Source organism: Acomys minous (genome assembly GCF_964271855.1).
Source record: "Acomys minous genome assembly, chromosome: 1".
Taxonomy (NCBI): domain Eukaryota; kingdom Metazoa; phylum Chordata; class Mammalia; order Rodentia; family Muridae; genus Acomys; species Acomys minous.
In genome coordinates, this window is record NC_140483.1 from 83,260,874 (window position 1) to 83,288,223 (window position 27,350).

At 37.2% G+C, this 27,350-nt stretch overlaps 1 protein-coding gene across 1 annotated transcript in view; it reads left to right on the top strand.

Annotated features, from left to right (window-relative positions):
- The window catches only part of SERPINB2 (serpin family B member 2), a 35,577-nt gene extending 16,811 nt beyond the window's left edge, over positions 1–18,766 (top strand). Inside the window, exons 10-17 of the mRNA XM_084797800.1 lie at positions 1,321–1,354; positions 3,351–3,391; positions 5,167–5,343; positions 8,976–9,113; positions 10,888–11,005; positions 13,871–14,013; positions 15,298–15,453; positions 18,211–18,766. Coding sequence (XP_084653926.1) covers positions 1,321–1,354; positions 3,351–3,391; positions 5,167–5,343; positions 8,976–9,113; positions 10,888–11,005; positions 13,871–14,013; positions 15,298–15,453; positions 18,211–18,615 — 1,212 coding nt within the window. The 3' untranslated portion in view covers positions 18,616–18,766. The remainder of the gene's footprint in view (positions 1–1,320; positions 1,355–3,350; positions 3,392–5,166; positions 5,344–8,975; positions 9,114–10,887; positions 11,006–13,870; positions 14,014–15,297; positions 15,454–18,210) is intronic.
- The last annotated feature ends 8,584 nt before the right edge of the window (positions 18,767–27,350 follow it).

Sequence of the window (27,350 nt, forward strand, 5' to 3'; positions counted from 1 at the left end):
TCACAGTCATATGGGAGGGGAGTAAGGGGAAAATGGGAGGGAGGGAAGAATGGGAGGATACAAGGGATAGGATAGCACTTGAGACGTAATATGAATAAATTAATAAAATATATTTTAAGAAAAGAAAATATCAGCTCAGTATCAGAAGAGTTTTTAATAGAAGGCATGTTTCTATATGTAGATTTCACTAGATGTCTAGAACTGAGATAGCAATATAAATAGCATACGCAGCTAGAACATACCTACTTGCTGAGCAGTGATGCAGCCCTGGCTACCCTGTTGACCTGCTGCTGTCAGTCAAGGCAAGTGGTCTGTCTATCTGAAGCCTCTGCAGGAAGCTTTCAGCTAAGAATAGAGCTGGATGTGGATAAGAGTATCTGCTCTCTACAGACCCTGGAGGCACATCATGTTCTTACCACAAGTTTTATTCACTTGTGCAACCCATAGCGACTTTCCGCAGCGGACTCTATATTGGTCTTCAATATACAGAGGAGATGTATGCACATGTGAAATGTGTAACAGGATTCAGTGTATGGAAAGGCCTCTTAGTTTCTCAGGCTTTTTTGTTTCTTCTATTATTCCCATAGCTCTCTTCGCTCTCCTGATCATTCTCCTGAAAACAACCCTGCTACTCTATTGACTTTTCCTGTGTGATAAAGAAGAGTGGCAATACGAAGGGTAGTGGGGAGAAAACAAGAAAAGCAGATCATGATGAGCAATGTCGGACATAGCAAAGGTATCCCAGACATGAACAGAAGTCTTGTTCCAGTTGGTAGAGGAATTGACCCAGATCTGAGTCATACTCTAGGCTTTGCTCTACTATTGCAAGGAAGAACCAAGCCTGTGTGTTTCTCACGGAACACTTTAAGAGAAACCTTTACCAATCAGCAACAAATGATTCAGTGATAGTGTTTTCTGTTTTATGGCCCATTATTATTCCATTTGAAACCACTCTTTTTTAACAGAAGCACACCAGGATAAACCGTATTAACTGCTGCCAGTTGGCAACCTATACAACCTATACAAGGGACTTATCTTGGAATGTTTGAGTTACAGTGTGTCAGAATTCACGTCTCTACATGCAGGGCCACGTGGAAAATCCAGGTAATTAATAATTCAGGCAAGAATTTAACTGTCTTTCTCTCTGCCTTATTTGACGTTTTGACCAAGATAGGCCTGAAAAAGGAAGAGTGTGCTGGCTCATGAAAGTGCATTGAGGGTGGGGCTCAGAAGAAGGAGGGGCTACAATTGTTTTTTTTTCCTTTAAAGTTTCTTCAGTTAAAAGTTTCCTAACTCTTCAGCCACAGTCTCTTACTGAAGGAACACTTTGCCAAGTCTGCTCCAAGAGAAGGAAGTAAGGTATTGTAAATATTTCCTTGGTTAAAAATGTTTATGTTTTCTTTACTGTACTGCCTAGGAGATTATTAAGACCTCTACTTGAAACTCAGGCTAATAGGTGAGGTTCTGCTCCCTTAACGTTTTTCTACACAAGTCAGATAGTTAACACTGAATCGGCTTGAGTTTTGATTGACTACGAGGAGGACATGTAATCTCAAGGAAGCTTCAGCTGCTCACCTGGAGTTGTGAGAAATATGAGTGGGTTTCTGTCCTTCAGTCATGTCTGGATTATAGCTGTCAATTTAACAAAGGGAAGTGCAGCATTCTTGCAATAGCTAAATCCCACCTGTTCTAACCCTTCCCATGGGGTGGCTTGACAGTGTGACCTTTGACTCGTGGAAGCAGTGGTTTGGTCATGCCATCTACGTAACCCCTTCTCCTGTCTGTCTGTCAGCGTTCTATGCTCTATCTTCTCTCTCTGCTATGGAACCTCTGAACTCCTGGGCACACTTTACTCCTCAGAACTGTTCCAATGTAACACTCCTCCCCCCCCCACGAAAAGGGTACTGGGAAATAATGAAGCACTGGGAGGCAATGAAGACGTCATATTCTGTTATGAACAGCTTCATAAAGTAAGATTCAGAAATGTCCTCAGAGGTGACAAGCAAGAGATCTTGGGTATTCTTTCATGGAACAAAGAACAAGCACATTCCCTTTGTCACTTATTCTACTTCTTCCCTGTCCTTCTTTTAAACTTCTCTTACTCCTGTTGGTCCCACATTACTACCCACATTACCAGCAAAACAGATCCTTAGCTATACTGACCAAAGCCTGTGTATTCATAGTGGAGAGAATGGGGCTGCATTTTTCCCTGTTCCATTAGCTATGTCTCATTAGCCAGCTCATCTAACTTCTCTGGTCCTGAGTTTCTTAGAAGAGGAAATAACACTGTTAGACTAGGGTGGGTCTAAAGTAATGTCCAACATGTTATGCTAAAGGCATGTTTATTTATAACAGTAAATTTTATGACTTTTCTCATTTTTTTCCAGACAGGGCTTCTCTGTGTAGCTTTGGCTGTTTTGGACTCACTTTATAAACCAGGCTAGCCTTGAACTCACAGAGATATGCTTGCTTCTGCTTCCTGGAATACTAGATTTTATGATCTTCTTCTTACTTTCTTATTGTTTTCTTCAGTGTGTATAGCTAATATGATATTCATGATATATGTTACAAATTTAGTTTATAACTTCTGAAAATTTCAAAAGAACAATTTATTTTTAAATGATATATTAGAGGGATGGGAAGAGAGTTAAATCAATAAAGTACTTGACCTGCCAAGCATGGTAATTCCTATTTATAATTTCAGTGCTAGGGAGGTGGTGACAGGTAGATCCTGGTGGCTTGCAGGTCAGCCAGCCTACCTTACTTAGTAAATCTCAGGCCAGTGACATTCCTCATCTCAAAATGCATGGTGGATATCTCCTGAGAAACAGCATGAAGATTCTCCTAGGGCTGGATGTGTATGTGTATCCACACATGCATCTGTGTGCACACGTGTGCATGCACGCACACACACAAGGAGAGACAAGGAGAGACAGAGACACAGACACAGAGAGAAAGAGACTATGACATAGTAAGCTTCTGATTGTTCAATAGTTATATCTAAGTTATTTCCAATAAAATCTCATTTAGAATTCTATACCTTTCAGGAATTATTTGCAGCTGTTGGGTTAGGTGGCATCTTAATATAGCCTTAACAGTTTTTTAATGGGAATTTTCAGAAAAGCTTCTTGTTTGTATGTCTGAGGCTATACTTCATATATTACTGCTGATGTTAATAGACTGAAGATAAATGGATAGTAACTTTTCACATGTGTATATCTCTTTTATTAAAGAAAAGTGTGATTTTCAAGAGCTTTTGGTGCATAAATAAGTTCCATATTAAGAATAATCTTCAGATTGAGATATAAAAGTTTTGGGTCCAGAAATGTTACTTGCTCTTTCCCTTGCAGGTTGGCCACAGAACCAAACATTTCTCTTGTGGCCATACTTCGTGAGTTTTAAAACTATAAATTGTGTAATAAAAATGTGACCTGAACGAATATGATCTTAAAGGAAGTGGAGTTATTTATAAGATGGAATTGAGTGGGGCAAGGCTACTGGCATGTTTCTCAGGCTCTGGAAGAATGTAGGGTAACCACAACACAGGAAGGATTTTTATTTCTTCAAAGAGTGTTCACCTGGACTCCTTAGGAGGTTTCACGGTGGATAGAAACCACGCCTTGGGTGTGACCCAGAGTCTGGGAAGTTGTTTGATCAGTGTGACTTTATGGGTGGGGGGAATTTCAAGAGAATCATAGTACAAATAAAGTAATGATGTAACCAAAATCTATACTTGCCTATCCTGGATTCCAGTTTTTGACCACAGGAAGAGAACAAAGCCTTTGTTGTAGATTTCTTAGTAGAAATATGATGTTGGCACAAGACTCAGGTCCTCACAGCACAAGTACCCATAAAAGGTCTCAGGCTTAGGCATTCAGTGTCAGCTATTTAATCAATTTGAAAACTATTTGACTATAGACTGGTAGTAAGTTTAAATATAGATATATAGATACTCAGTTCTAAAAGGCATTTTAAATTAAAACACCATGGCAATTAAAGGTAAAATTCAGAAGATGAATGTAACATAACAAAACGGAAAATTTTGAGTTCTCTTATTAAAGAAAAGTGAATAAGAAAAAGGGGACACTACTCTCAATTTCTGGATAATAATTTTGAGCATAGTTCATAAAATCAAGTTAAAGTAAATAATACACAGTATTATTAACAAACAGTATAACAAACAGTATAACAAACAGTATAAACTATACATAAGTAATAGAAAAGTACATATAAAAACTATTTGTGGTAAAATGCCTAACTATATGCTGTTAAGTATGCAAAGAAATATATAAAGAAAATATTATTCTCAAGGAGCTTAGGAAGGCTTCACAGAGGCATAAAAGTAGCAAAGAATAAGGAAATAGAAAAGCTATGTCATGGTACTCATCTGTCAACTAGTCAGAATCTAGCTGTTCTCTGTGTCATAGAAACTTTTGAAGTAAGCCTCTTACATTCTTTGTTTTTTAGTGTTAGAATATATGTGACAATCGCAGTTTTGGAGGACTTTGATGTTTGAAGTTGAAGTCATCCAGGCCTGCATAGCCTTTCTGAGATCAGCACAAACAGAGGCCTCCCTCTCCCCAGCTGGGCTTCCTAGTCTCTGTTTGACCTCATCTAGAGAGTCTTTAGGCATAGATACCTCTAAACATAGCTGGTACATGACCTTTGGCAAAGTTCCCTTCCACTCCTGTCCCTCCTTGCACCTATAGGATAATTAGGTACTGTGTTCCATTCTTAGAATTGGATCCTGCTGTCAAATGCAAATAAAACATCCTTGGAATTCCTAGCTCTAAGGAATTATGTACACCTACCCTGGGAATCCACCACCCACTCGCCAAGGACTATATAGCCTTTATTCACCCTGAATAAAGGTGAGCTATGTCCCTGAGGTGGTTCCTGAAGGTCATTCTTTCATACTTTTTGGCCATCTGAACCCTCAGTTTGTTGCTTCTGCCCTCTTGCTCCTGAGGACTGGTGGCCAGTGACCCAAAGATCAAGGGAGAGCCACACAGCTGTGGATGGATTAGAATTTTGTTAAAATCAACTCAGTTCTTATGAATAGTTGTATATATAGCTGAGTCTTTATTTGGACAAATGGTTTTAGAGAAGTAAATTAAATGGAAAAGATTTAACATTTATATGTTCTCTGTCTTACACTTTTTATAGGTTCTTACAATGGCCTCTCTTGCAACATCCATCAACCAGTTTGCTCTGGAGTTCAGCAAAAAGCTAGCTGAATCTGTTGATGGTAGAAATATCTTCTTTTCACCTTGGGGAATCTTTACTTCCTTGGGTATGGTGTATTTGGGTACCAAAGGTACCACTGCAGCACAGATGTCTCAGGTGAGTGGAAAAAGCCATTCATCCTCTAGTGTATGAAAGGTAAACAGAGTTTTTGGCTTTTTATGTGTTTTTTAATTTCACTTATGTCCTGAAAATCTAGTAGCCCACATTTTACAATAATATCTCCCAGAATGCTTAGAAAATACTGCATCATTTAAAAAAAAAAGTCTAGGGAGAGAAATCTATTTGAAGTTGTTTAGGGACAATTGTTGTGGCTCAGGACTTTAATCCCAGCAGGCAGATCTCTGCTGAGTTCAAGGAAAGCCTGCCTTAAATAGCAAGTTCCAGACTAGTCAGAACTCCACGGTCACATCCTGTCTGAAGAACAGCAAGAGACTTGTTCTTTGGGAAATCTTTAAGAACCTATATCCTTCAGAAAAACAGCTAAATGCTTAGATCATACATTTTGTTTAGCACCAAACACCATTTTTTTTATGAGAAACCTGTTTTTAAAACTAATAGTCAAACTTTAAATAGTAGGACTAGTCAACATCCTGCTGATAGTGAAAATTAAAAAAGCCTAGCTGTGTGCGGTGGCTTACTCCTGTAATCCCAGCCTTTGAGGGGTGGAGACAAGAGGATAGCCATGAGTTCTAGACCAGCCTGCAGAGCATAGTGAATTTTATGCCATGCCAAAAAATACAAATCAATACCCTATTTTGAACAAAATGACAAAAACACCAAAAGAATTCTATTTTCATATTTTATTTGATCACATCTTTATTTAGATCCCAGTTGCGTTTTTCAATCTAAAGAGCTCGGAGATAGTATTAATACGTGAAAATATTGCATAAAAGTATTTGTTTAAGTTGTTATAAACACCCTCAATGTGCATTATACACAGACACAAATACACATGCACACATATATACATGAAAACACACACACACAGCGATAACCAAACAGTCATTTGTGTGTATATGTATAATCAGGTATGTGAATACAACTGAATAACATTTTTAACTGGTTTATAAGGCCTACCCATAGATTTGTTCTTAGTTGTTTTCTATTTTGAGCCCACTTTGTATGACTTTATCTGTGGGCAATGCTTGTCCATGCTGTAACTATTAACGACTTCAGCTGCTGTGAGTCTAATGAACTTGCTATGTACCTAATTATTTTAGGACAGGTGGCCTTTACTCTGTTATTTTGAGTCAGTACATTTTGTGGTAGGATGTTCTTACTGCTGTTGCAATCTGGGCACAGGATGTTACACTGTGCCACACTTTAGCGGAAACAGAAGAACCACATTCTTCCTGCTGGCTTCCAAGTGAAAAGTCGGCGTGAACAGGAAGGTTATGTCTCTGTGGGCCTAGTTGTCGTTTATTATGAGAATTAAATCAGTTAGAAAAAATTAAAACCTCTGAGTTTTCCAGACAATTGAGGCAAAGGCAGTTTTGATTAAATTATCTAGATGCTGGCATCAATTGAACACTGTGGCTTTTCATTTTTTCAGTTTAATTTTTATACTCAATACAGAGTACAATGTGATAAAACATATATACAGTATATAATGATCAAATGTTTCTCTTCTCAAATATTTGCATTTCTGTTTTAGGGATCTCTGAATCCCTGACATTTAATTGTTTTTACAATATATAATAGATTTCTGTGAAATACCTTCACCTTGCTTTGAACAGAATACTCAACCCTATGGTTGCTGTCTGGCCATAGTTTTGTACAGCTAACCAACCTCCCTCCATCTCTCCCTGTTTCATTTGAGGATATCGATGCAAAACAAACTTATTTTCTTTAATATAGGTTTTACAGCATGCATTACTTCTCGCATTAGATGTATAGAGGTCTTCTACACAGTACATACTCAAATTCACTAAACTCTACTACTTTGTACCCACAAATATCAGATGCCATAGCTGAAGCCTGGGTCCCCAAGATATTTCTTCTTTATTTCAGGTACAGTCAGAGCTACAGGCTATTTTACCTGGGCTTCTGACCAAACAGCTATAAACCCAAGTTCCCATAAATTTACTAGTGTAGCTCACAGAAGTTTGTGAAATGATTATTTATTGGATCATCATGAAGAATAGTAAAAAGGATGTAGAAGGAGAAATGAATAAGGTAATGTTTGGAGTACAGAGGCTGACAGCTTCCATGACATAGGCCACAACCTAGAGGAATTTCTGGATAGTCACCAACTATTTGAACCATGCCATCTGGTGTTTTAGGGGGATCCCACCGTGTTTTTGAAAGATGGCAATCATATAGCAAGATAACTGGGCAAGAGGGTGACCTGATGCTAACAGAGAAACACTGAGGAAATCCTGCAATACTAGCTATCCTAATTTTTCTTCGTCACTTTATGCAGTAGTCTTCCTCTAGATGTGGAGCAAGTGGTTCTTTTCTAGGGACTTCTAGCAAAGAAGAAAGTTCAGAGAGTGTCTTGATGGCATTGTAAAAGACAAAAGAATGGAGGAAGGTTTTATTTTTAGTTTCTGTGATCTTGAGGAAGAGAAACTAGTATCTGTGGCATGAGCTTAAAACAAACAGATAAAAAAAAAAAACAGGCCAAGAGAAAGCTAATGCACAATGCATAAATATTGTTCTATTTTGTGCCCACCCTAAAGTTATTCTAACTACTTGGGAAATGATAAAGGTTGTGGGAATTAGGATCCAGAACCTTATTATATGAACTAGAGGCAAAATATTATACATCACATATCATAGAACTTTTAAATTTCTATGAAATAAATTGTGTAAGTGTCCATATATGGGATCCTAGCCCTATCCTCTTTGCCACCAACCCCCAGGGTTTTCTTCCTTTATGCACTGAGTAGTAGCCCATTGTGTAGAGCACATTTTTCTCTCTGCATACAGGGAACTTAGTGGAATTTGTATTTTTGACACAGCTCTCTTTTCAAAATATCATTGAGCAAAATATGGAAACCTAGAGAATTTTACTTTAGGATATTTTCAACACTGCCACAAATATTCTGAAGTATGTGACAATAAAGCCATGAGCAACTTAAAAAAGGGTTTAAAAAGTTTCATTTAAAGAACTTTGGAGTCACTCTACTGGCATTATATGAGCACAATCAGAACCTTTTTGGTTAGATATTTATGTGTTCTATGGTCATAAATATTACTGATTCGTATTTGCTTTCATATGGACACTCTCTGTTATATGTATTTATTTGTTTTTATTGAAATTACAGATATTTCGATTTAGCAAAGGCCAAGACATCAAATCTGGTCCTGAGAGTGAAAAGAACATTTGGTATTCATTTGTCAGTTGTGAAGAGAGTTGTGGTCAGTTTAAGCAATCCATTTTTTACAACATTTGTTGCAAACAGTAAATATGTTAGAGTATTTTTCATACTCCAGAGTGTCTATGCTTTGTAAGAATTTGGTTTCCTTCTTGTATTGTCTCCTGTTTTATCCCTTTCAAGGTTTCGTTTTACTTTCTAAGTCATTCTAACCTGCCCTTGTAAGCTATGAATGAAAGGTTCTTTCATTAAAATCTTATGTTAATCCCATTGAAGAAAATATTTTTATCTATTTTAAATAAAGTTGATCTTCTGCCTACAATACACAAAATACTTTCATTTAACTATAGGTCGGTCATATATCACTTGTCTTTTCAACATTTTTCTCCAATCTCCATTCTTTTAAAGGAACTTAACTTAAGCAAGGTTGAAGAAATAGGCTCCAATTTCCAGACCCTTGCTGCAGAAATCCTCAAGCATGGAAATTCCTACATACTCAAAACAGCTAACCAGATATATGCAGAGAAAACATATCCATTTCATAATGTGAGTGTAACTATCTTTTGTTGATTAAGGGAAAAAAGAGGCGGACAAGAACAAGCAATAAAATACACATTTCTCTGGGGTCTCCAGGAAAAATCATAATGTGGACATTGTTCCTTGGAAAGCCAACTTTTTCCAACAGTTTGTGAATGCCAAGTTCTGAAGAAAATTAGTAATGGGTCTGACACTGGAATGGCTCATGAACACACATACACATGGACCCCTCAAGCTAACCTGTTTTGCAAGAAAACTCAAAGTCACATAATAATAGGGTAGATCTGAAAGAGCCAAAGATGATGTCCATCACAGGACTGTGGCTAGAGGCTGTCCTTGGGAGCAAAGCTGATTTTGAGATGAGAGTGGAGGAAAGTTCCCCCATGAAGATTTTAGAGATTTTTGTCAATATGAAACATGAAATGATGCTAAGCTCCTTCCTTTGCTAATGGTTGAAATCCTACCAATGGAAACACTGGTGACCCGGTCTTATTAAGACTCAAGATCTTCTCAGAGACAAGGCAATATTTTTCTCTTTTAAAATTTTGCATCACACCATTTGAAAAGTTCAGAAAGAGTAGTAGACTCAAGCAGGTAAGGAGCAAAGAGCAAGGGAGAGATTGGACAGGTATGAAATGGTTTCCAGCAGGCTACGGCTGTCCACATGAGTTAGGAGAACTCAGAGTCTTGGGCTTTGTTAATCCTGAATCCACAAAACTACCTAGGTATAGCCTAAAACACACTCTTAGAACTGGTAGGTGTTTGGATTCCTACTTGACTCATAACCAAGAAAGTTTTGAGCTCAGTAGCACTGGGCTCAAAACAAAAGGGATGCGGGCATTTGCACATCTTTTCATAAGACACAGGTGAATTAACATATTTATGTTTTCTTTTTTCTGGATTATAAATTCCAATGTGTTCCTCACAACCTTTAAGCTATTTCTCAGGAACAGGATTAAGTAGCCACTCTTTACTTCTTACAAGTCATTCAAGAAGCAAGCAATCTAAAGAAAGCAAAACTATAGCTCTTAGGGAAAACAAGCCATGATCCATGGCAAGTGCTGCAGTGGCTGAACCTTAGGTACAGCCAGCTGTGATGAGTGCCACGGGATGGAACACCAAAACTCCAGAGGTGGATGCCTTGCTCTGTCCCTCCAAACCACTGAAGAGGCCTTTGACCTTGCTCCAGGTCACATTTCAGGCTGCTCTAAGTTCCTGGTGGCTTGGAAGCCACAGCAGTCAACTTGCAGACCCCATGCCTCCCATGCAAAGCCAAGCCAATCTCCGCATACCATTTGACTACTGGGTAACTCCTGTGATTTATAGTCTTCTCTTTCCATTCTACTCATAGTTGCAAACCTGAGTAAAACAAGACATACATTATGTAGATTAAACAGGTTGTATTTACATATTCAGGAATATATGTCTCTGTACATATTCTTACAAGTATGTAACAAATTATAAAAACAGAAGCCTTGAATTTGAAAGAATCAAGAAGAGGTATATGGGAAGGCTTGGGAGGAGGAACAGAACAGAGTAAATACTGCAACCATAATATATATATAAAGAAATAAAATCTAAAGATAATCAAGAAAGGGTGCCAATACCCCAGAACCCTGAGTAGGCGGGATTACATTTGCATTTTTGGAAACCCTGGGGATGAAGAAATAGAGATGGGAGGGGTGGAGTGAGAGCCTGCAGCTGCTCTCCTTAATTGATTTTTTGTTTTAAATAATGTATACCGGGTTGATTTATTACTTTTGAATTTATCTGTATCTTTCAGAAATATTTGGAGGACATGAAAACATACTTTGGTGCGGAACCACAGTCTGTTAACTTTGTGGAAGCCTCTGGCCAGATGAGGATGGAGATCAACTCCTGGGTGGGAAGCCAGACTGGGGGTAAGCTGTGGCCCAGGGCTTGCTCCAAACTTCATATTACTTGTATGGAATTGTGCCATGTAGGACTATGTGTGAGACACACACTAAATATTCATAACTCTCTTTTCTATGAATACCTGTAACTCTCAGATTGGTAGCCTTATATAAGTAAGTCTTATATAAAATGCAGAAATCAAATCTCCACTTTCCCAAGTAAACAGGAAAAGAATTGTAGCTTACTGATTCCAAAAAGGAGTCTAGGAGAAAAGAGAGAAAAAGAAAATGGAAAATAAGAATGACATTTGTGGTTTTTAAAGAAAAATAGTTATTAATTAATAACAAAAATACAGTGTTATTTTACTTGTACATGATCACAAATGTCTTGAAATTAAGATAATTTGTTAAAGTTTGGGGTAGAAAATATTCTGCTACAGTTCTGGAGGCCAAATGTCAAAATCCATCTGTCTCCATGGAAGGAACCTGTGTATGCTGTGGACTGAGGTGGCCACTGCCAGTCCAGACACACCTTGGAGTGAAGATACATCATTCTAATCTTTGTTTCTGCTGCCACTAGACTTATTTGGGTCCATTTGTGTTCCTGTGTATTTGTATTGTGTTTTTAAATGTCTGTGTCTAAATTTCCTTTTTCCTATGAGGGCACAAAGCACCAGCCTGTGGCTTACTCTATCTCAGTATGATATGATATTAACTTGATTAAATATGCAGAAATTCTCTTTCTAAATAAACACATATAATATCATGGGGGTTAGAATGTAAACAGTTTGGAGGGATGGAATATTAGACATACTATGATTTCACCACAAAAATGAATATTCTTTTTTAATTCACAGACTGATCATAGACCATCCCTCTGCTCACTTCTCTCCCACCCTCATGCCTCTCCCCAATTCCATCACCTCCTTATCCCTTAGAGAAGGAGAGGCCCCCATGGGTACCAACACCCCCCAGAAATATCAAATTACACCATGACTAGGCTCATTCTCTCTATCTCTCTGAGGCTACACAAGACAGCGTAGCTACAAGAAAATGATATAAAAACAAGCAATAGAGTTAGAGACAGCTCCTGCTCCAAATGTTAGGGGATCCACATGAAGAAAAAACTTTACATCTCCTATGTATGTGTAGGAGGCCTAGGTCCAGCCCATGCATGCTCTTTGGTTTGTTTTTCAGTCTCTGTGAGCCTCTTTGGGCCCAGGGTATTTGAATCTATAGGTTTTCTTGTGGTGTCCTTGGACCTTCCAGCTCTCTTAATTCTTCTTCCCAGTCATCCACAATGTGCTCAGACTGGTGTCTATGATTTGACGGTGGGTCTCTGCATTTGCTTCCATAAGCTACTAGATGAAACCTCTCAGAAGACAGCTGTGCTAGGCTCATGTCTGAAAGCATAGCTGAGTATCATTAATAGTGTCAGGGGTTGGTTCTTTCTCATGGGGTGGGTCTCAAGTTTGGCCAGTCGTTGGTCATTCAATCTCTGCTTCTTCTTTATCCCTGTACTACTTGGAGGCAAGACATATTTTGGATTAAGGCTGTGTGGGTCTTTTCATGTCCCCATCCCTCCACTGGAAGTCCCTCTTGGCCATTTCAAGCTCCATATCCTCTGCTGGTAGAATCCTCAGCAAAGGTCACCCTATAAACCCCTAGAAGCCTTGCCCTCCCCCAGTCCCAGGTTTCAGAAATGTTCCACTGGTTTTCATTCTCTCTCCCAGCCTTTCCCCTCTCCACATCCTATTCATCTCCCATTCCTCTCCCATCAAGTTCCCTCTCTTTTTCTGCTTCATATGTCTATTTTATTTCCCCTTCTGAGTGGGATTCATGCATCTTCCCTTGGACCATCCTTGTTACTTGGCATTTTTGGCTCTGTTGATTGTAGCTTGGATATCCTTTATATTATTTTGAGGAACAATGAGATAAATTCAAATTGGAAATTTGAGGATATTCTGCACAACAAAGGGCAATCCCCCTACACAATATCCTGGTCATCAATAAGCAATGAATAAAGATAGGGTTGTTCAGAATTAAAAAAAAAAACAAATTAATTACAACTAATGAAGCTTGAAAGACTGGATTGATATCTGGGGTGTGTGTGTGTGTGTGTGTGTGTGTGTGTGTGTGTGTGTGTGTGTGTGTGATTTTATTAGAACTACTGGTGTGTTGAATCTTACCCATTAAGAACATTTTATTGAAGCTAACTTTATGTTTTGATTCCTTGGCAGAAACCAGTTTCTATGGCTTGATAATATTTTTGTAAGCTGGTCTTGGTGGCACATACTTGTAATCTCTTCCCACTGAAGACAGAGTCAGGAAGATTATGAATTTGGATCCCACTTAAACTTTGTGTTGGGTTCTCCACACTAACTATACCACTATTTATCATCACAAATTTTATAAATATGACATAGCACCAAGATGCAACTCTATAGCAATCCTATTATCTATTGCTAGGAGAAAAATATATTGTGGGAGAAGTAGTGTATTTCAATGTTTAAAGAACTTTTCATTTTGTTTCCCATATTATCTGTAAATAAAAACTTTGTGTCTCCCTACTATGTGACTAACATATTTCATTTTCCTGCCTTGATTCATGTACCAGTGTTTCTGGAAAAAAATCTAAGTGACAGAAGTCTTCCAAGTCTATGAATACTCCTATGTATTTGCTTGTGTAGTTGTAAAATGATGATTAGTAGAGAAATTAAGGTATTTTTCTGGCACTTCTCTTTTTCTTCATAGATGTTGGAAAAAGGTATACTGATTAATCAAAAATAGTTCTGTTTCTGGAATATCTGAAAACAGAATTTTAAATGAAAACTTTATTGCAGAAAAATAGAAATCTGGTTAGCCATTTTAAAATGTGCCCTTCTTTTGTAGGTAAAATTTCAAACCTCCTCCCAGATGACTCAATAGACAACATGACTAAGATGGTTCTGGTGAATGCTCTTTATTTTAAAGGGACCTGGGAGCATCAGTTCTCAGTGCAAAACACCACTGAAAGGCCTTTCAGAATAAACAAGGTACGAGTTGGCTAAAAGACACTTGGACACTTAGGATCTTCACATTATTTTGCAAAAACAGATTCTATATTAAATCTTTTCTATTATTAAAATATATTATATTAAAACTATTCTGCTTTCTAATGATATCTTCCTGTGCCCTGGCTCTAATCAGGGAAAGGAAAGCTGGACAGGAAGCTATTTGTTCTCATCTACCTAAAACGTCCCATTTCTGGGTTTTTATCTGAATGGAAATTATTTGTATAATTTATCATTTTGGGCTACTAAGCATGTGGGAGCTCAGTAAGGTAGGCTTTATACTCATTTCCCACTTGGGAACTACAGGTAGCTAAGGGAGTGGAGGTATGTGCAAGTTAATCATCCTGAAACAGAGATGATCCCACTATAAGTTTTATTGGTTCTATTAATCTCATTTTAACAATGTTTCTGTGCGTGTTTTTGGGGGATGGGGGTTGGCACAGAGTTAGAGAAAGATAGGAGAATTTCCAATGGCTGTCAGCTTGCCGTCATCATCACAAAATACTTTATAGAAACAACTTGAAAGAAGGAAAGATGGTAGCTCATGATTTCAGAATTCTAGTCCATGATCATCTGTCCCAGTAGAACATTAATGCACAAAGTCAATCAGGAAGCAAAATGGGTGTTGTTGTTAAATTCTGTATTCCTAGTATTATTAGTATGTCTGGCTATCAATCAATTAAAGACACAGACACTTGTTATATTTTAAAATAGCCTTAGTTAACCTGGGACACAGTAGATATCAATCCCCTAAACTACCTCCCATAGTGGGTCAGGTATGGGATACCTTCCCCAATCCCATGGATGGGAGGTAGCTTAATAAACGTATTTAGAAGTAGATGACATGAGATTGGGGCAGGTATTTCTGTACATGTTTTAATAGAAGCCCATTCTCTAATAATATTTTACAAATATTTTTCTAAACTGTTGCTTGCTTTTTTTTCATGGACTTCAGGTTTATGATACTAGATATACTTTTTTGTGATTCTTAAGTATTTCATGTAAAATGGCTCATAGTTCCTGGGTTATTAACACTTATGTGGTTTTCATACATTGCTTCCTTTAAGTTCTTGGTAGAATCTACCTATTGTGGCATAAACAGGTTGCCTGGCAGATGTTAGAGATAAGAGTTCCCTTGTTTCCTATCATTGATACTATTAGTAGAGTTTTCCATTTTTACTAAAGTCCAAGATGAAGGGAAACTGATGGTGACAGCATGAAAAATGTTGTAAAACTTCTTCTGTGACTTTATTTGCATTTTTACAGACCACAAGCAAACCAGTACAAATGATGTCCATGAAAAGGGAGCTTCAGGTCTTCCACATTGAGGAGCTGCAAACTATAGGCCTTCAACTCTATTATCAGAACCGTGACCTCAGCTTGCTTCTGCTGCTGCCAGAAGACATTGGTGGCCTGGAACAGGTAGATAACAGCTGTCTAATGGTATCTGTGGATGCTTTCTCTCTAAAGCTGCTACAGGAATTGTCCTCCATAATTGTAAATTTCTGCATAACGAGGCAATTAACTAATATGCTTTGAGCCCTGGTAACTTTGTCTTCAATATTGCTCATACTTTACAAGATTCTAGAAAGTTAATATAACTATTTTTGTAGAAAGATTAGATAATTGTAAACATTTCTAGCCACATATACACGGATATAGAGGTTGTTATCACAAATAGTGATCACACATAGAGTTGTCTTGGGTCTTCTTGGGCTGGTAGAAACTACTTAATTCAAGATGAATTTTTATTGAGAATTGCTTCCTTCTTATTATATTAAACAAACCAGCAAGTTATTATCCTTATACTTCTGCTTTGAAAGACCAAGGCACAAAAATGGAGTACAATTACCTTAGACCAAATAAATACAGCCACATCATTTTAAATCTTTATCACATTTCATCATACATTGATGACAATTTTCTCATAATGTGTCATTTGGCATATCAGTAGCTGAAAGCTAGTAAGCTTGAGTATGTACAGCTTGATATAACTTTTGGAAAGTTGATATTTTCTTGCTAAGCATGACTGAGTGGTTTGTAACTAGCTAGGGGACTCTAGTTCTGTCAGGTGTGAAGTAGAATGCTCTGGAAAAAGTACATAAATAATGTTGTTGGGGTGCAAGGGTACCCTGGATATCAACTGCTTGTGGAAACCATGAGTATACCTACCAAAGAAATGATTTGATATGTGGGAACCTTGAAGCCATACTGCGTGCACAAAGGGCTTTCAATGTTCAATCGTCTTTGTTTGTCCCAGAAGGGAGGACTACATGGAAGCCACTTGCTGACCCCTTCAAACTCTTGATGAGGATTAACTTCTTGTATCGTGCCTCAGATCAAAGCCACAGCTGTTGTGTGCTAAGCAGGATTTCTAGGATGGAACTGTATCCCAGCCCTAGATGAATCTCTTTAGTTTTTTTTTTAAATTATTTTTTGTGTGTGGATGTTTTACCTGCATGTATATTTCCATATTATGTGTATATAGTGTTTGTGGTGACTAGAAGAGCACAATAAATGTCTTGGAACTGGAGTATATAGATAGCAATAAGCCTCAGTGAAGATGCTGGGATAAGAATTTTAGTTTACTGGAAGAGCAGCTGGTACTTATAACCAGTGAGGCATCTCTACAGACTTCTCAGTAACATCTTTAATCAGTAGTATTTATATATGAGTACATATATTTATATGTATGGTATGCTACACAACCTTTTTAAGAAATTGTTTTTTAATCAAGCAATCAGTCTTCAGGAGGAAAAAACCTTTCCCCAAACTATCTCCATTTAGTCTACTCATCCATTTATGCTTGACCAGACCATGAATCTGAGCAAATACACAACAAAATGGAGCATTTGCTTCTCTTACAATAGATATCCTCTGTTTTCTGCCTATTTTCAACTTTTTTCATGTGTACCTGGCTCTTAATGTTTGTAGGTTTCCATGGCTCTGCTACTATACAGAAAAGACTATTATATTGCCATTAAAATGTGGGAAACTGTGGAGGATAGTAACAACAAGCCTGTGTTGATTGATAGCCAGTACAGTCATAACAAGTTGCTTCTTAGGAATTCAGATTCCTAAGACAAAGATACTGTCACGTTATTAATATATACCATTCACATATATGTCACTTATAGCCAATGCTTGGTTTTATAAAACTATCAAATGAGAGCTCAAATGAGCAAAAGTGTATGCTTTGAAACAAACATCTTAATAAAATGGTAAATCTATATACATATACAAATATACATATACACACATTCATACACTATTTTTAGAACTTTCAAATTACAAAGAGGAGTCAAAGAATCCTATGCCCAATATAAAAATGCACTCATAAGATTTGGAGTTTTTCTTTGCCCTCCTTTTAATTTTTCTTGACATAGATTATACTACTTTGATTATAAAGTATAGGCATTTTATATTTTTCTAAGATTTTATTTTCAATGAACTGTTTTCCATGCTAAGAAGATAAGAAGTTCATGTCCTGTGTTAGTTAGTTTATTGTTACTGTGGTTTACTCCTAACAGAAACCTCTTATGGGAGAAAAGATTCATTTTGGTCTTGATTTCAGTCCATTCTGGCTAAGTGGTGGTGGAAGAGTAGTACACATCGTGGTGGGCAGGAAGCAGTAACAGAATGAACCATACCAAGATAGAGCCATCAAGGACACACTTCCATGGTCCAGCTGGTCACCACCTTCCACAGTACTGCTACCATTTGTCAATGGATTAACATTATGTTAGAGCCCTCACAATCTGATTCTCTATAGAAATGCTCTGACTGACACAATCAGAGATATACTTAACTAATCTGTTAGTAGCTTCTAATCTAATCGAGTTGACAGTAAAGACATTAATGTCCTAACATACAACTTACACTACAGTATATGCTTTGTGTAAAAATAAAATCTAAATGCTTGTTTATATTGGGATATTTTAGTACAGTTAACATTTTACATATTGTGGTAGAATTATTTCCCTTTCAAAATAAGGTCTATTTTTTTTTCTATTTCATGAGAGCTTTTTATCTGCAAAACAGAGACTCTGTATCATCTACAGAAAGTTCACATTACTTAACAAGCAGGCTTCTACATGTGTCATGTGTGTGTTGTGGTAGTCATCTCTTCTACAGCCTTTTTTTTCTGAATTACTGACTTTCTGGATTATAATCTTGCAGCTGGAAAAGGCCATCACTTATGAGAAACTGAATGAGTGGACAAGTGCAGACATGATGGACACATACGAAGTGCAGCTTTACCTCCCCAAGTTCAAGATGGAAGAGAGCTATGACCTCAAGTCAGCCCTGATCAGTATGGGGATGACTGATGCATTTAGCCAGAGCAAAGCTGATTTCTCAAACATGTCTTCAGGGAGAAACCTATTTTTATCCAATGTTTTCCACAAGACCTTTCTGGAAATAAATGAAGAAGGCACGGAAGCTATAGCTGGCACTGGAAGTGAAGTCAGTCGGCGAATGAAGGCGCCTTCCATTGAGCTCAATGTAGATCATCCATTCCTTTTTTTCATCAGGCACAACAAAACCAATAGTTTCCTCTTTTATGGAAGGTTCTGCTCCCCCTAAACTCTGCATCTGTCACTTAATGAAAACATCGTATAGTACAAAGCAAACAAACAAAAATCTACATCGTGAGATGAAAAACCAGTTATCACAAAATTACCCCATAGTCTATATACATTTGATGCTTGCATATTAATAAATTAACCTCACAAAATGTGTTCTGGTGATCCTGTTATGTCTGTGTAAAAAGGTGAGAACATCTTTAGCTGTTATGCCTGATAGAGAAACAGTAAAAATGAACAGGTGTCCACAATGGCATAAATGTACTTTAACAGAATATAAGTTTTGAGGTTGAGAGTAGTGTTATAAAGCAATGTGATTCATGGATAATTCCACATGTTGCACAGAAACACCTAGGTAAGTAAATATCTGTGAGGATCTCTAGAAACCAGGGCACTCTACCATCTTCTATGGTATCTGTAAATACTGCTTTAGGAAAAGATATCAGGTGAAGATTGATAAACTTTCAGAAAATAAAAGAGCATGTTTTGATGCAAAATAAATGTTTATTGGAAGGAATTTTTTTATCAATTTGAATGGGATGCATAGGAAAAACTATTGCTGAGTCATTTAAAGTATTCAACAAAAACTCCCACTGTTTTTTATCATAAAGAATACAAATTTTATTAGGTCTTGGCTGAACAATTGTTTTGTGTGAGAACATCTTAGAATCACCAGTTTAACAATCATAAGCTAGTATGGAGTGACAACCTTTATTTTTTTTGACTGATAGATATATGCATTCTGTTGGTTCTTCATACCAGAGCAATCCTATGGAGTTGCTGGAAGGATGGATAACTAACAATGCAGAAACAGCATATGATGTGAGACACATGAAAGCTGAGCAATTCTATGTGCATTTTCTACCTGTTGCAGTGCTAAACATGCAGGCTCAGTTCATTCTCTAGGAGACGAAGGATCAGGATACACCTGAAAGATATCACATAAATGTGGCAGTTGGAGTGTGAGAGTTTTCAACATGGAGGTTAATCCAATTTATGAACCCTAGAAGTTTTTGAAAATCATTTAATTTTAAGATGTCCTTCCTAATTTCCAATCTTTGAGAAATGATTGCAAAAGACTTTATCAAGTTTCCTAAATACAAAATTGGAATGGTATGTTAAATTTTCTCAGGAGCTATAAGACCAGAATGGGTTAACCCAATTTGTATTTCAGAAAACAGATCTACCAGCACCCTATTATCTTCAGCAGAATGCAGAGTATAATCAATACAATGTAAATGTAGAATAAAAGGAACTTTTCAGCTTTCCCTAACATGATAAGAGCAACTTTTTTACATAGTTGAAGCGATGTTTGCCCTTTGCAGGCCACAGGCAGAGATAACCTTTTGGTATAGGAATCCTCAATATTAGGACAGAGGCCATGGATATAATCATTAATAGTTCACTTATTTTTGAAAGGGATGGATGTCCCTCTGGTATGCAGAAACAGCATTCTCATATTTCGGTTGTTTGGCAATAAGTAATCTCCATCAACCATCAGGTGTCCATCTGCCTGCAAAAGACAAGAAAGAAAATGTTGATATGGTTCATCAGGCCCCTGTCTAATTTTATAAAGTCCCTCTCTCTTCTTCCAGAACCCAGAAACTTATGCAAAAGCATTTACATGTCCATAAACCTCAGGAGGATATGTAATCTATTGTTGAGTATCATTATTCATGCTTTCTCATGCTAACATTTCAAAAGTCATAGGCACATTAATTTTGCTGATTCTAATAGGTTAGGCTTGACATTTTTCTGAATAACTAGTCTTGCATAGTAAATATTCACCCCCAGTTAAAGAAGCTATTGTTAAGATCTTCAAATCAGAGAGAACAAAAGCATCTTCAGACATAGGATCAAGGAAATAGGATGTAAAAGAAGGAATAGACCCATATTAAGTACAAGTCTGCTTAAGATCCTTAAAAGTCTTAAATGAAATGCATATATAATTTCTAACTCTATGCTCCAGGTTATCAGAATTGGTAATTTCACTCCAGAGGAAAAGAAAGAATTCTTTCATATGGATCTCTTAGACTTGACCTATAATATGGTTTAAAAGGCTTGATTCTCTTATATCTTTGGTTGTGAGCTTAGCCTTTAATGGCTGAGTCATCTCCACAACCTGGGCTGATTCTATTATTGTGCGAGACACCATTTTAATAACCTCAGTAAGAGATGAATCAAAGCAGGGAAAAAAAAGTCTCCATGTTATCAGGAACTTCACTTGATGGACTGAGGTTAGAAATGGAGGGAATTAAAGCGAGGGGTGGAAGGCAACATTAGCACAAAGAGGAGGAAGATGGTCAGTCTCATCACACAGAGAGATACTAGTACCTTCAAGTTATACTTTTTCTTCTATTCCCAGTGTTAGTTCTGCTTTTTCCTGATTACTTTTATTTTTAATTAAGAATTTGGCACATTTATCAATTGCTGTATTTACTTCTTTACAAAGCTGAAAATCATAACTAGAAATTTTCTTTAGTCCTTCTGCATCTAATTCTCCCTGAGTTGCTCTGTTTAAACTGCACTAAGTTCTGGGATCCAGAAATCCCTCCTTAGGGAAAGAAAGCTGAAGTTTGCTAATGCATTCCAAAAGTTGCATCAACTGATGTCCTGTTTTAAGTCTTCCCACCAGCAACAAAGTGTGTAGAACTTCAGAAAACAAATGCCACTTCTTTGATCTTGCCTGTCTCATATTTACCTCCAATTAACTGATCCCTTATTATACTTGGGTGTGTTCTATGAACAGGAGCTCCTCACCTAAAATGTTTATTTATGTTACATCCCCATATTTCAGCTTCCTGTTCAAGACACCACCTATAAGTACCAGCACATACTTGCTGAACCAGGGTCTTCCGATATGGTCAGTTTGAGTGAAAGCCAGACCAGGTTGGAGGGGTCTCAGCAAGATTGGGTTGGGACAAATTTATTGAAAGCAATCAGAATTTGTATACCCTTATCAGAAACAGGATAATAGTGGTTGTTAGGAAAATACAGTTGTAGTTGCCAGGATACAAGGCCATTTCCAAGCTATACAGGGTAGAGAAGGTTGATGTCTAACACCAATTGCTTTGCCAAATTTCTATGTGCTTAGCTGACTTCTAGAGCACACAGAGATACACAGAAGGCTGGAATGCTCCACTGCCTAAGAGCGTGCCTCAGTTTGTCATGAACTGAAATACACACAGTTCCTCAAGAGCCTGAGTTCTCTCTCACCTGGGAAACCTATGACACATACCTATTAAGGCAGTTAGACCAGGCTAAGTCCAAACTTCCTTGCAGCAGCTAATTGAACACTTTACCGTTCTTGAGCTAGCTAGTCATTGTATTGTTTCTTATATTCCACAATTGTTGATTAGTGTAGTTCTTCATTAATGCCATAGGATATCTGTGAAACATTTATATATATTATTATTTGATAATTCTTCAAATTAATTTTATTCTAAAGATGCTTATAGTGAAGTTTATGAGGCATGTTCTTTATTGTGTATAGGAAAGTGCAGTTTATATTAGTAGTGATGTGTGTGTTGGTGGTTTATTTGCTTAGTGTGCCATGATATGTCAGCATTAGGGAAAACTCTCTTGGTGCATGTGGAAATCCCCTGTATAACTTTTGTAACTATGCTTTGAGTCTAAAATTATTCCAAAGTTATTAGATATAATTATAAGATATATATATGACATAAGAATAAATGAGAATAAAAGTTCTGCCATTCTCACATTTACCACTATTAACATTTTTATGGATGATAAAAGTAGATTTTTCATCTATATAAGTATATTCTGTTACATGTAGCCCATATTTTAATTAATTTATTTATTCACATTACATCCCAATCATAGCCCCCTCCATCATCTCCTCCTGTCCCCACTCTACCTCCTTCCTCTCCTACCTCTTAGGAAAAAAGAGTGCCCCAGACTACACTGAAAGATTTATAATAGACAGAAACTAAATTCAAGTTAAATGAATCAGGTTGTAGTCATGAAGTACAGTTGTTCAGCAGGAATCCTGAAGAGTGAAATAAAGAACTAGCTCCTCCAGACTCTGCCGAACACAGGCATCATTCTGCTCTGCACTTGTCTCTCAGTAGAAAGTGTTTTTTAAAACCTCAGTGCTCCAACATGTGAAATAAAAAAAATAAAGTTTACCTTATCCTTCCATTAAGGTCTTCACTAATGTTCAATTTTTCCATTATGTGTGCACTATATGTCAAGAGCCAAGGATAGTTATAATAGTTTGTGGTGTTACAGACTTCATTTTGTTTTGTGGTAAACACATGTATAAAAATCCAAGCAACGTAAGTGATGCTCTTGGAGGCATGTAGAAAAAAAAACTGTGAGATTCCAACAGGAGCAAAAGTAAAGATAAAAGGTGTTTCTCAGAAGAGAAAACTTAAATCAGTTGGGAAAACTATGGAGAAGAAACGGACTGCATGCCAATTACATCCTCACAGGAACTTGGGGCATGATAACTGGGAAGTAAAAGTAATTATGTATGTAATAAAATATGGAACAACAGGATCAATGAGTAGTGAGCTTAGAAAGGTGAGACTAAGTCAAAGTTTGAAAAGCTTTGTATGCAAAAAGAGAATGTGTGGACTTCACTTGAGGGTTCATCTTCCGTGTAAGTAAATCAAAGAATATGTGATTACTATTGGAACTGCAATTTCTAATTATGCTTATATTGGCGATATGCATTGTATGTTATCATACAATATATTTCTATGTTTAATTAGCTATTATAGTATATAAGACAAATACTAAAGTAATGGTCCTATATGAAAAAATTTTTGAAAAGAGGATCCCTCCAGAAAGTCCTTGTTAGAGATAGCCCTTGGTCCCCTTACTAGGTGGCTCATGTGAAGATCAATCTACCCATCAGGTACATATGTTCAGGGGGCATAGGTCTAGTCCATTCATGGTCCATGGTTGGTTTTTCAGTCTCTGCAAGCTTCCCTGGGACCAGGTTAGTTGGTTCTGTTGGTCTTCTTGTGGAGTTCTTGTTTTCTCCATGTCCCTCTATCATTCCTCCCACTCTCCCACAAGGTTCTCTGTGCTCTGCCCAATGTATGGCTATGACTCTCAGCATCTCTTTAAATACACAGCTATGTGGGGCCTCTTAGAGGACATCTATGCTAGGCTTCCAAAGGCAAACATAGAAGAGTATCTTTTTTTTAGGAGAGGAGTGCTTTGAGACAGGGTTTCTCTGTGTAGCCTTGGCTGTCCTAGACTAGCTTTGTAGACCAGGCTGGCCTTGAACTCAGAGAGACCCACCTGCTTCTGCCTCCGGGGTGCTTGGATTAAAGGCATGTGCCACCACCACCCAGCAGCAGAGTATCATTAAAGGTGTCAAGTGTTGGCTTTCTTGCATGGTGTGGCCAGGCATTAATTTGACATTCCATCAATCTCTGCTCTTTCTTTACCCCTGCATATATTATAGACCAGGTAAATTTTTGGTGGAAGTTTTTGTGGGTGAATTGGTATTCCTCTCCCTCCACTAGGTGTTCTGTGTGGCTAGAGGGTGGTCCCTTCAGTCTCCATGTCCACTGCTAGTAGGGAGTCTTAACCACACTCATCCCATGTCTGCATGGACTCTACCCTGTCGTAGGTCTCCAGCCTGTATCAGAGATGCCACAGCCATGGCTTCTCCTCTCTGCAAGCCCTCTGTTCTCCTGCTGCTGATCCCACATCAGAAACTCAGTTTCATTTCCCTCAGCACACCCTCTCCTATCCTGACATTTCTCTTAAAGTATGTCCTCTGTCTATTCTAGTTCGCATTCTCAGTGACATTCATACAACCTCACTTGGACCCTCCTTGTTACTTACCTTCTTTAGGTCTGTGAATTGTACTATGGTTATCCTGTATTATGTGGCTAGTCTGTACTTATAAGTGGGTGTATACCATGTGTGTCTTTCTGGGTCTGGATTACCTCACTTAGGTTGATCTTTTCTAGTTCTATACATTTGCCTGCAAATATTCCATTGTGTAAATGTACCATAGTTTATCAGTTCTTTGGTTGAAGGACACCTGGTTTTTTTTTTCTAGTTTCTGGTTATTGCAAATAAAGCAGCTTTGAACATAGTTGAGCAAACATCCTTATTGTATGATGGAGCATCTTTTTGGGTATATGCCCAGGAATGCTATAGTTGGGTCTTGAGGTAGACTACTCCTAATTTTCTGAGAAACCACCAGGTTGATTTCCAAAGTGGTTATACAAATTTGCACTCTCACCAGCAATGGAGGGGTGTTCTTCTTTCTCTACATCATCACCAGCATGTGCTGTCATTTGAGTTTTTTCTCTTAACCATTCTTATAGGTATAAGATGGAATCTCAGTAATTTTGATTTCTATTACTCTGATGAATATTGATTCTGCCCATTTCTTTAAGTGCTTCTTAAGCCATTCATGATTTCTTTGTTGAGAATTTTCTGTTTAGCTATGTACTACATTTTTTAAATTAGATTATTTGGTTTTGTGGCATTGCATTTCTTGAGTTCTTTACATATTTCAAATATTAGCGCTCTGTCAGATGCGGGGTTGGTAAAGATCTTTTCCAAGTCTATAGCCTGCTCCTTCAATCTGTTGATGGTATCCTTTGTCTTACAGAAGCTTTTTAGTTTCAAGAGGTCCCATTTATTAATTGGTGTTCTTAAAACCTGATATGTTTAGGAAGTTGTCTCCTCTGCCAATGAGTTCAAGGTTCTTCCTTACTTTCTTTTCTAAGAGATTAGTGCTTCTGCTTTTATGTTAAGGTCTTTGATCCACATGGGCTTGAGGTTTGTTCAGGGTGATAAATATTGGTCTATTTGCATTTTTCTGTATGTAGACCCCAGTTAGACCACAACATTTGTTGAAGATACTATCATTTTTCTATTGTATGGTTTTGGTTTCTTTGTCAAAAATCAAGTGTCTCTAGGTGTGTGGATTTATTTTGGATCTTCAATTTTATTCCATTGATCCATCTGTCCATTTCTTTGGCATTATCATACAGTTTTTATTATTGTTCCTCTAAAGTATAGCTTGAAATCAAGGGTGGAAATAACACCAAAAGTTCTTTTATTTTACAGTTTTATCATTTCTGGGTTATTTTTCTGTATGAAGTTGAAAATTATTCTCTCAAGGTCCATAAAGAACTGTGCTGGTATTTTGATGGGAATTGCATTGAATCTGTAGATTGCTTTTGGTAAGATGACCATTTTTTCTATGTTAATTCTTTAAATCAATGAGCATAGAAGATCTTTCCATCTCCTGATAATCTTCAGTTTCCTTCCTCAGATACTTGAAGTTCTTGTCATACAATAGGTCTTTCACTTGCTTGGTTAAAGCCATACCAAGACTTTATATTATTTGTGATTATTATAAAGCATGCTATTTCCCTAATTTACTTTCTCACCTTGTTTGTTGCTTGTAGAGAGGAAGGCTATTGAGTTTTTAAAATTTAATTTTGTATCCAGCCACTTTGATGAAGGGATTTATTGGGTCTAAGAGTTCTGTAGTAGAATTTTGTGGTCACTTATGTAAACATTCATATCATCTACAAATAGTGATATTTGACCTCTTCCTTTTCAATTTATATCCCATTGATCTCCTTTAGTTGTCTTATTGCTCTAGCTAGGACTTCAAGCACTATATTAAAGAGATACAGAGAGAGTGGGCAACCTTGTCTTGTCCCCAATTTTTGTGGAATTGCTTTGTTTCTCTTCATATAACTTGATGTTGGCTATTGGTTTGATGTATATTGCCTTTTTATGTTTAGGTATGTGCTTTGTATCCTTGATCTAAGCCTTTTCAACATGACTGGATTTCATTAAAATATTTTTCAGCATCGAATGAGATGATCATGTTTTTTTCTTCCTTTCAGATTGTTTATATGGCAGATTACATTGATGCATTTTCTTAGGTGGAGCCATCCCTGTGTACTGGGGATGAGCCTACTTGATCATAGTGGGTGATAGTTTTGAATTTCCTGGATTCTCTTTGCTAGTATTTTACTGAGTGTTTTTGTGTCAATGTTCATAGGTAAAATTGACTTCAAATTTTCTTTGTTTGTGTGATTTAAGTATCAGGGTAACTTTGACCTCATAGAATGAGTTTGATAATGTTTCTTCTGCTTATATTTTTTAGAATGTTTTGAGGATTTATTTTAGCTCTTTAAAAGTCTGGTAGAATTCTGCACCGAAGTCATCTGGCCCTGGTATTCTTTTTGGTTCGGAGTCTTTTAATGACTACTTTTATTTCCTCAGAAGTTATACATATATTTAAAAGTGCCTGATCTTGATTTAACATTGGCAAGTGGTATCTATCAAGGAAACTGTCCATTTCATTTAAGTTTTCCAATATTGTGGAGCACAGGCTTTTGAAGTACAACCTAATGATTCATTGTATTCCCTCAATATCTGTTGTTATGTCCCCTTTTTCATTTCTAATTTTGCTAATTTGGATACTTTCCTTATGTCTTTCAGTTAGTTTGTCTAAGAGTTGGTATATTTTGTTGTATTTCTCAAAGAATCAAATTGTGCTTTTGTTGATTCTTTGCACAGCCCTCTTTGTTTCTACTTTATTGATTTCAGCCCCGAGTTTGAGTATTTCCTGCCATCTACTCCACATGGGTGTGTCTGCTTCTTTCTGTTCTAGAGATTTCAGGTGTGCTTTTAAATTGCTTGTATGAGATCTTTCCCCCTTTCTTTATGAAGGCACTTAGTGCTAAACGCTATGAACTTTACTATTAGCACTGC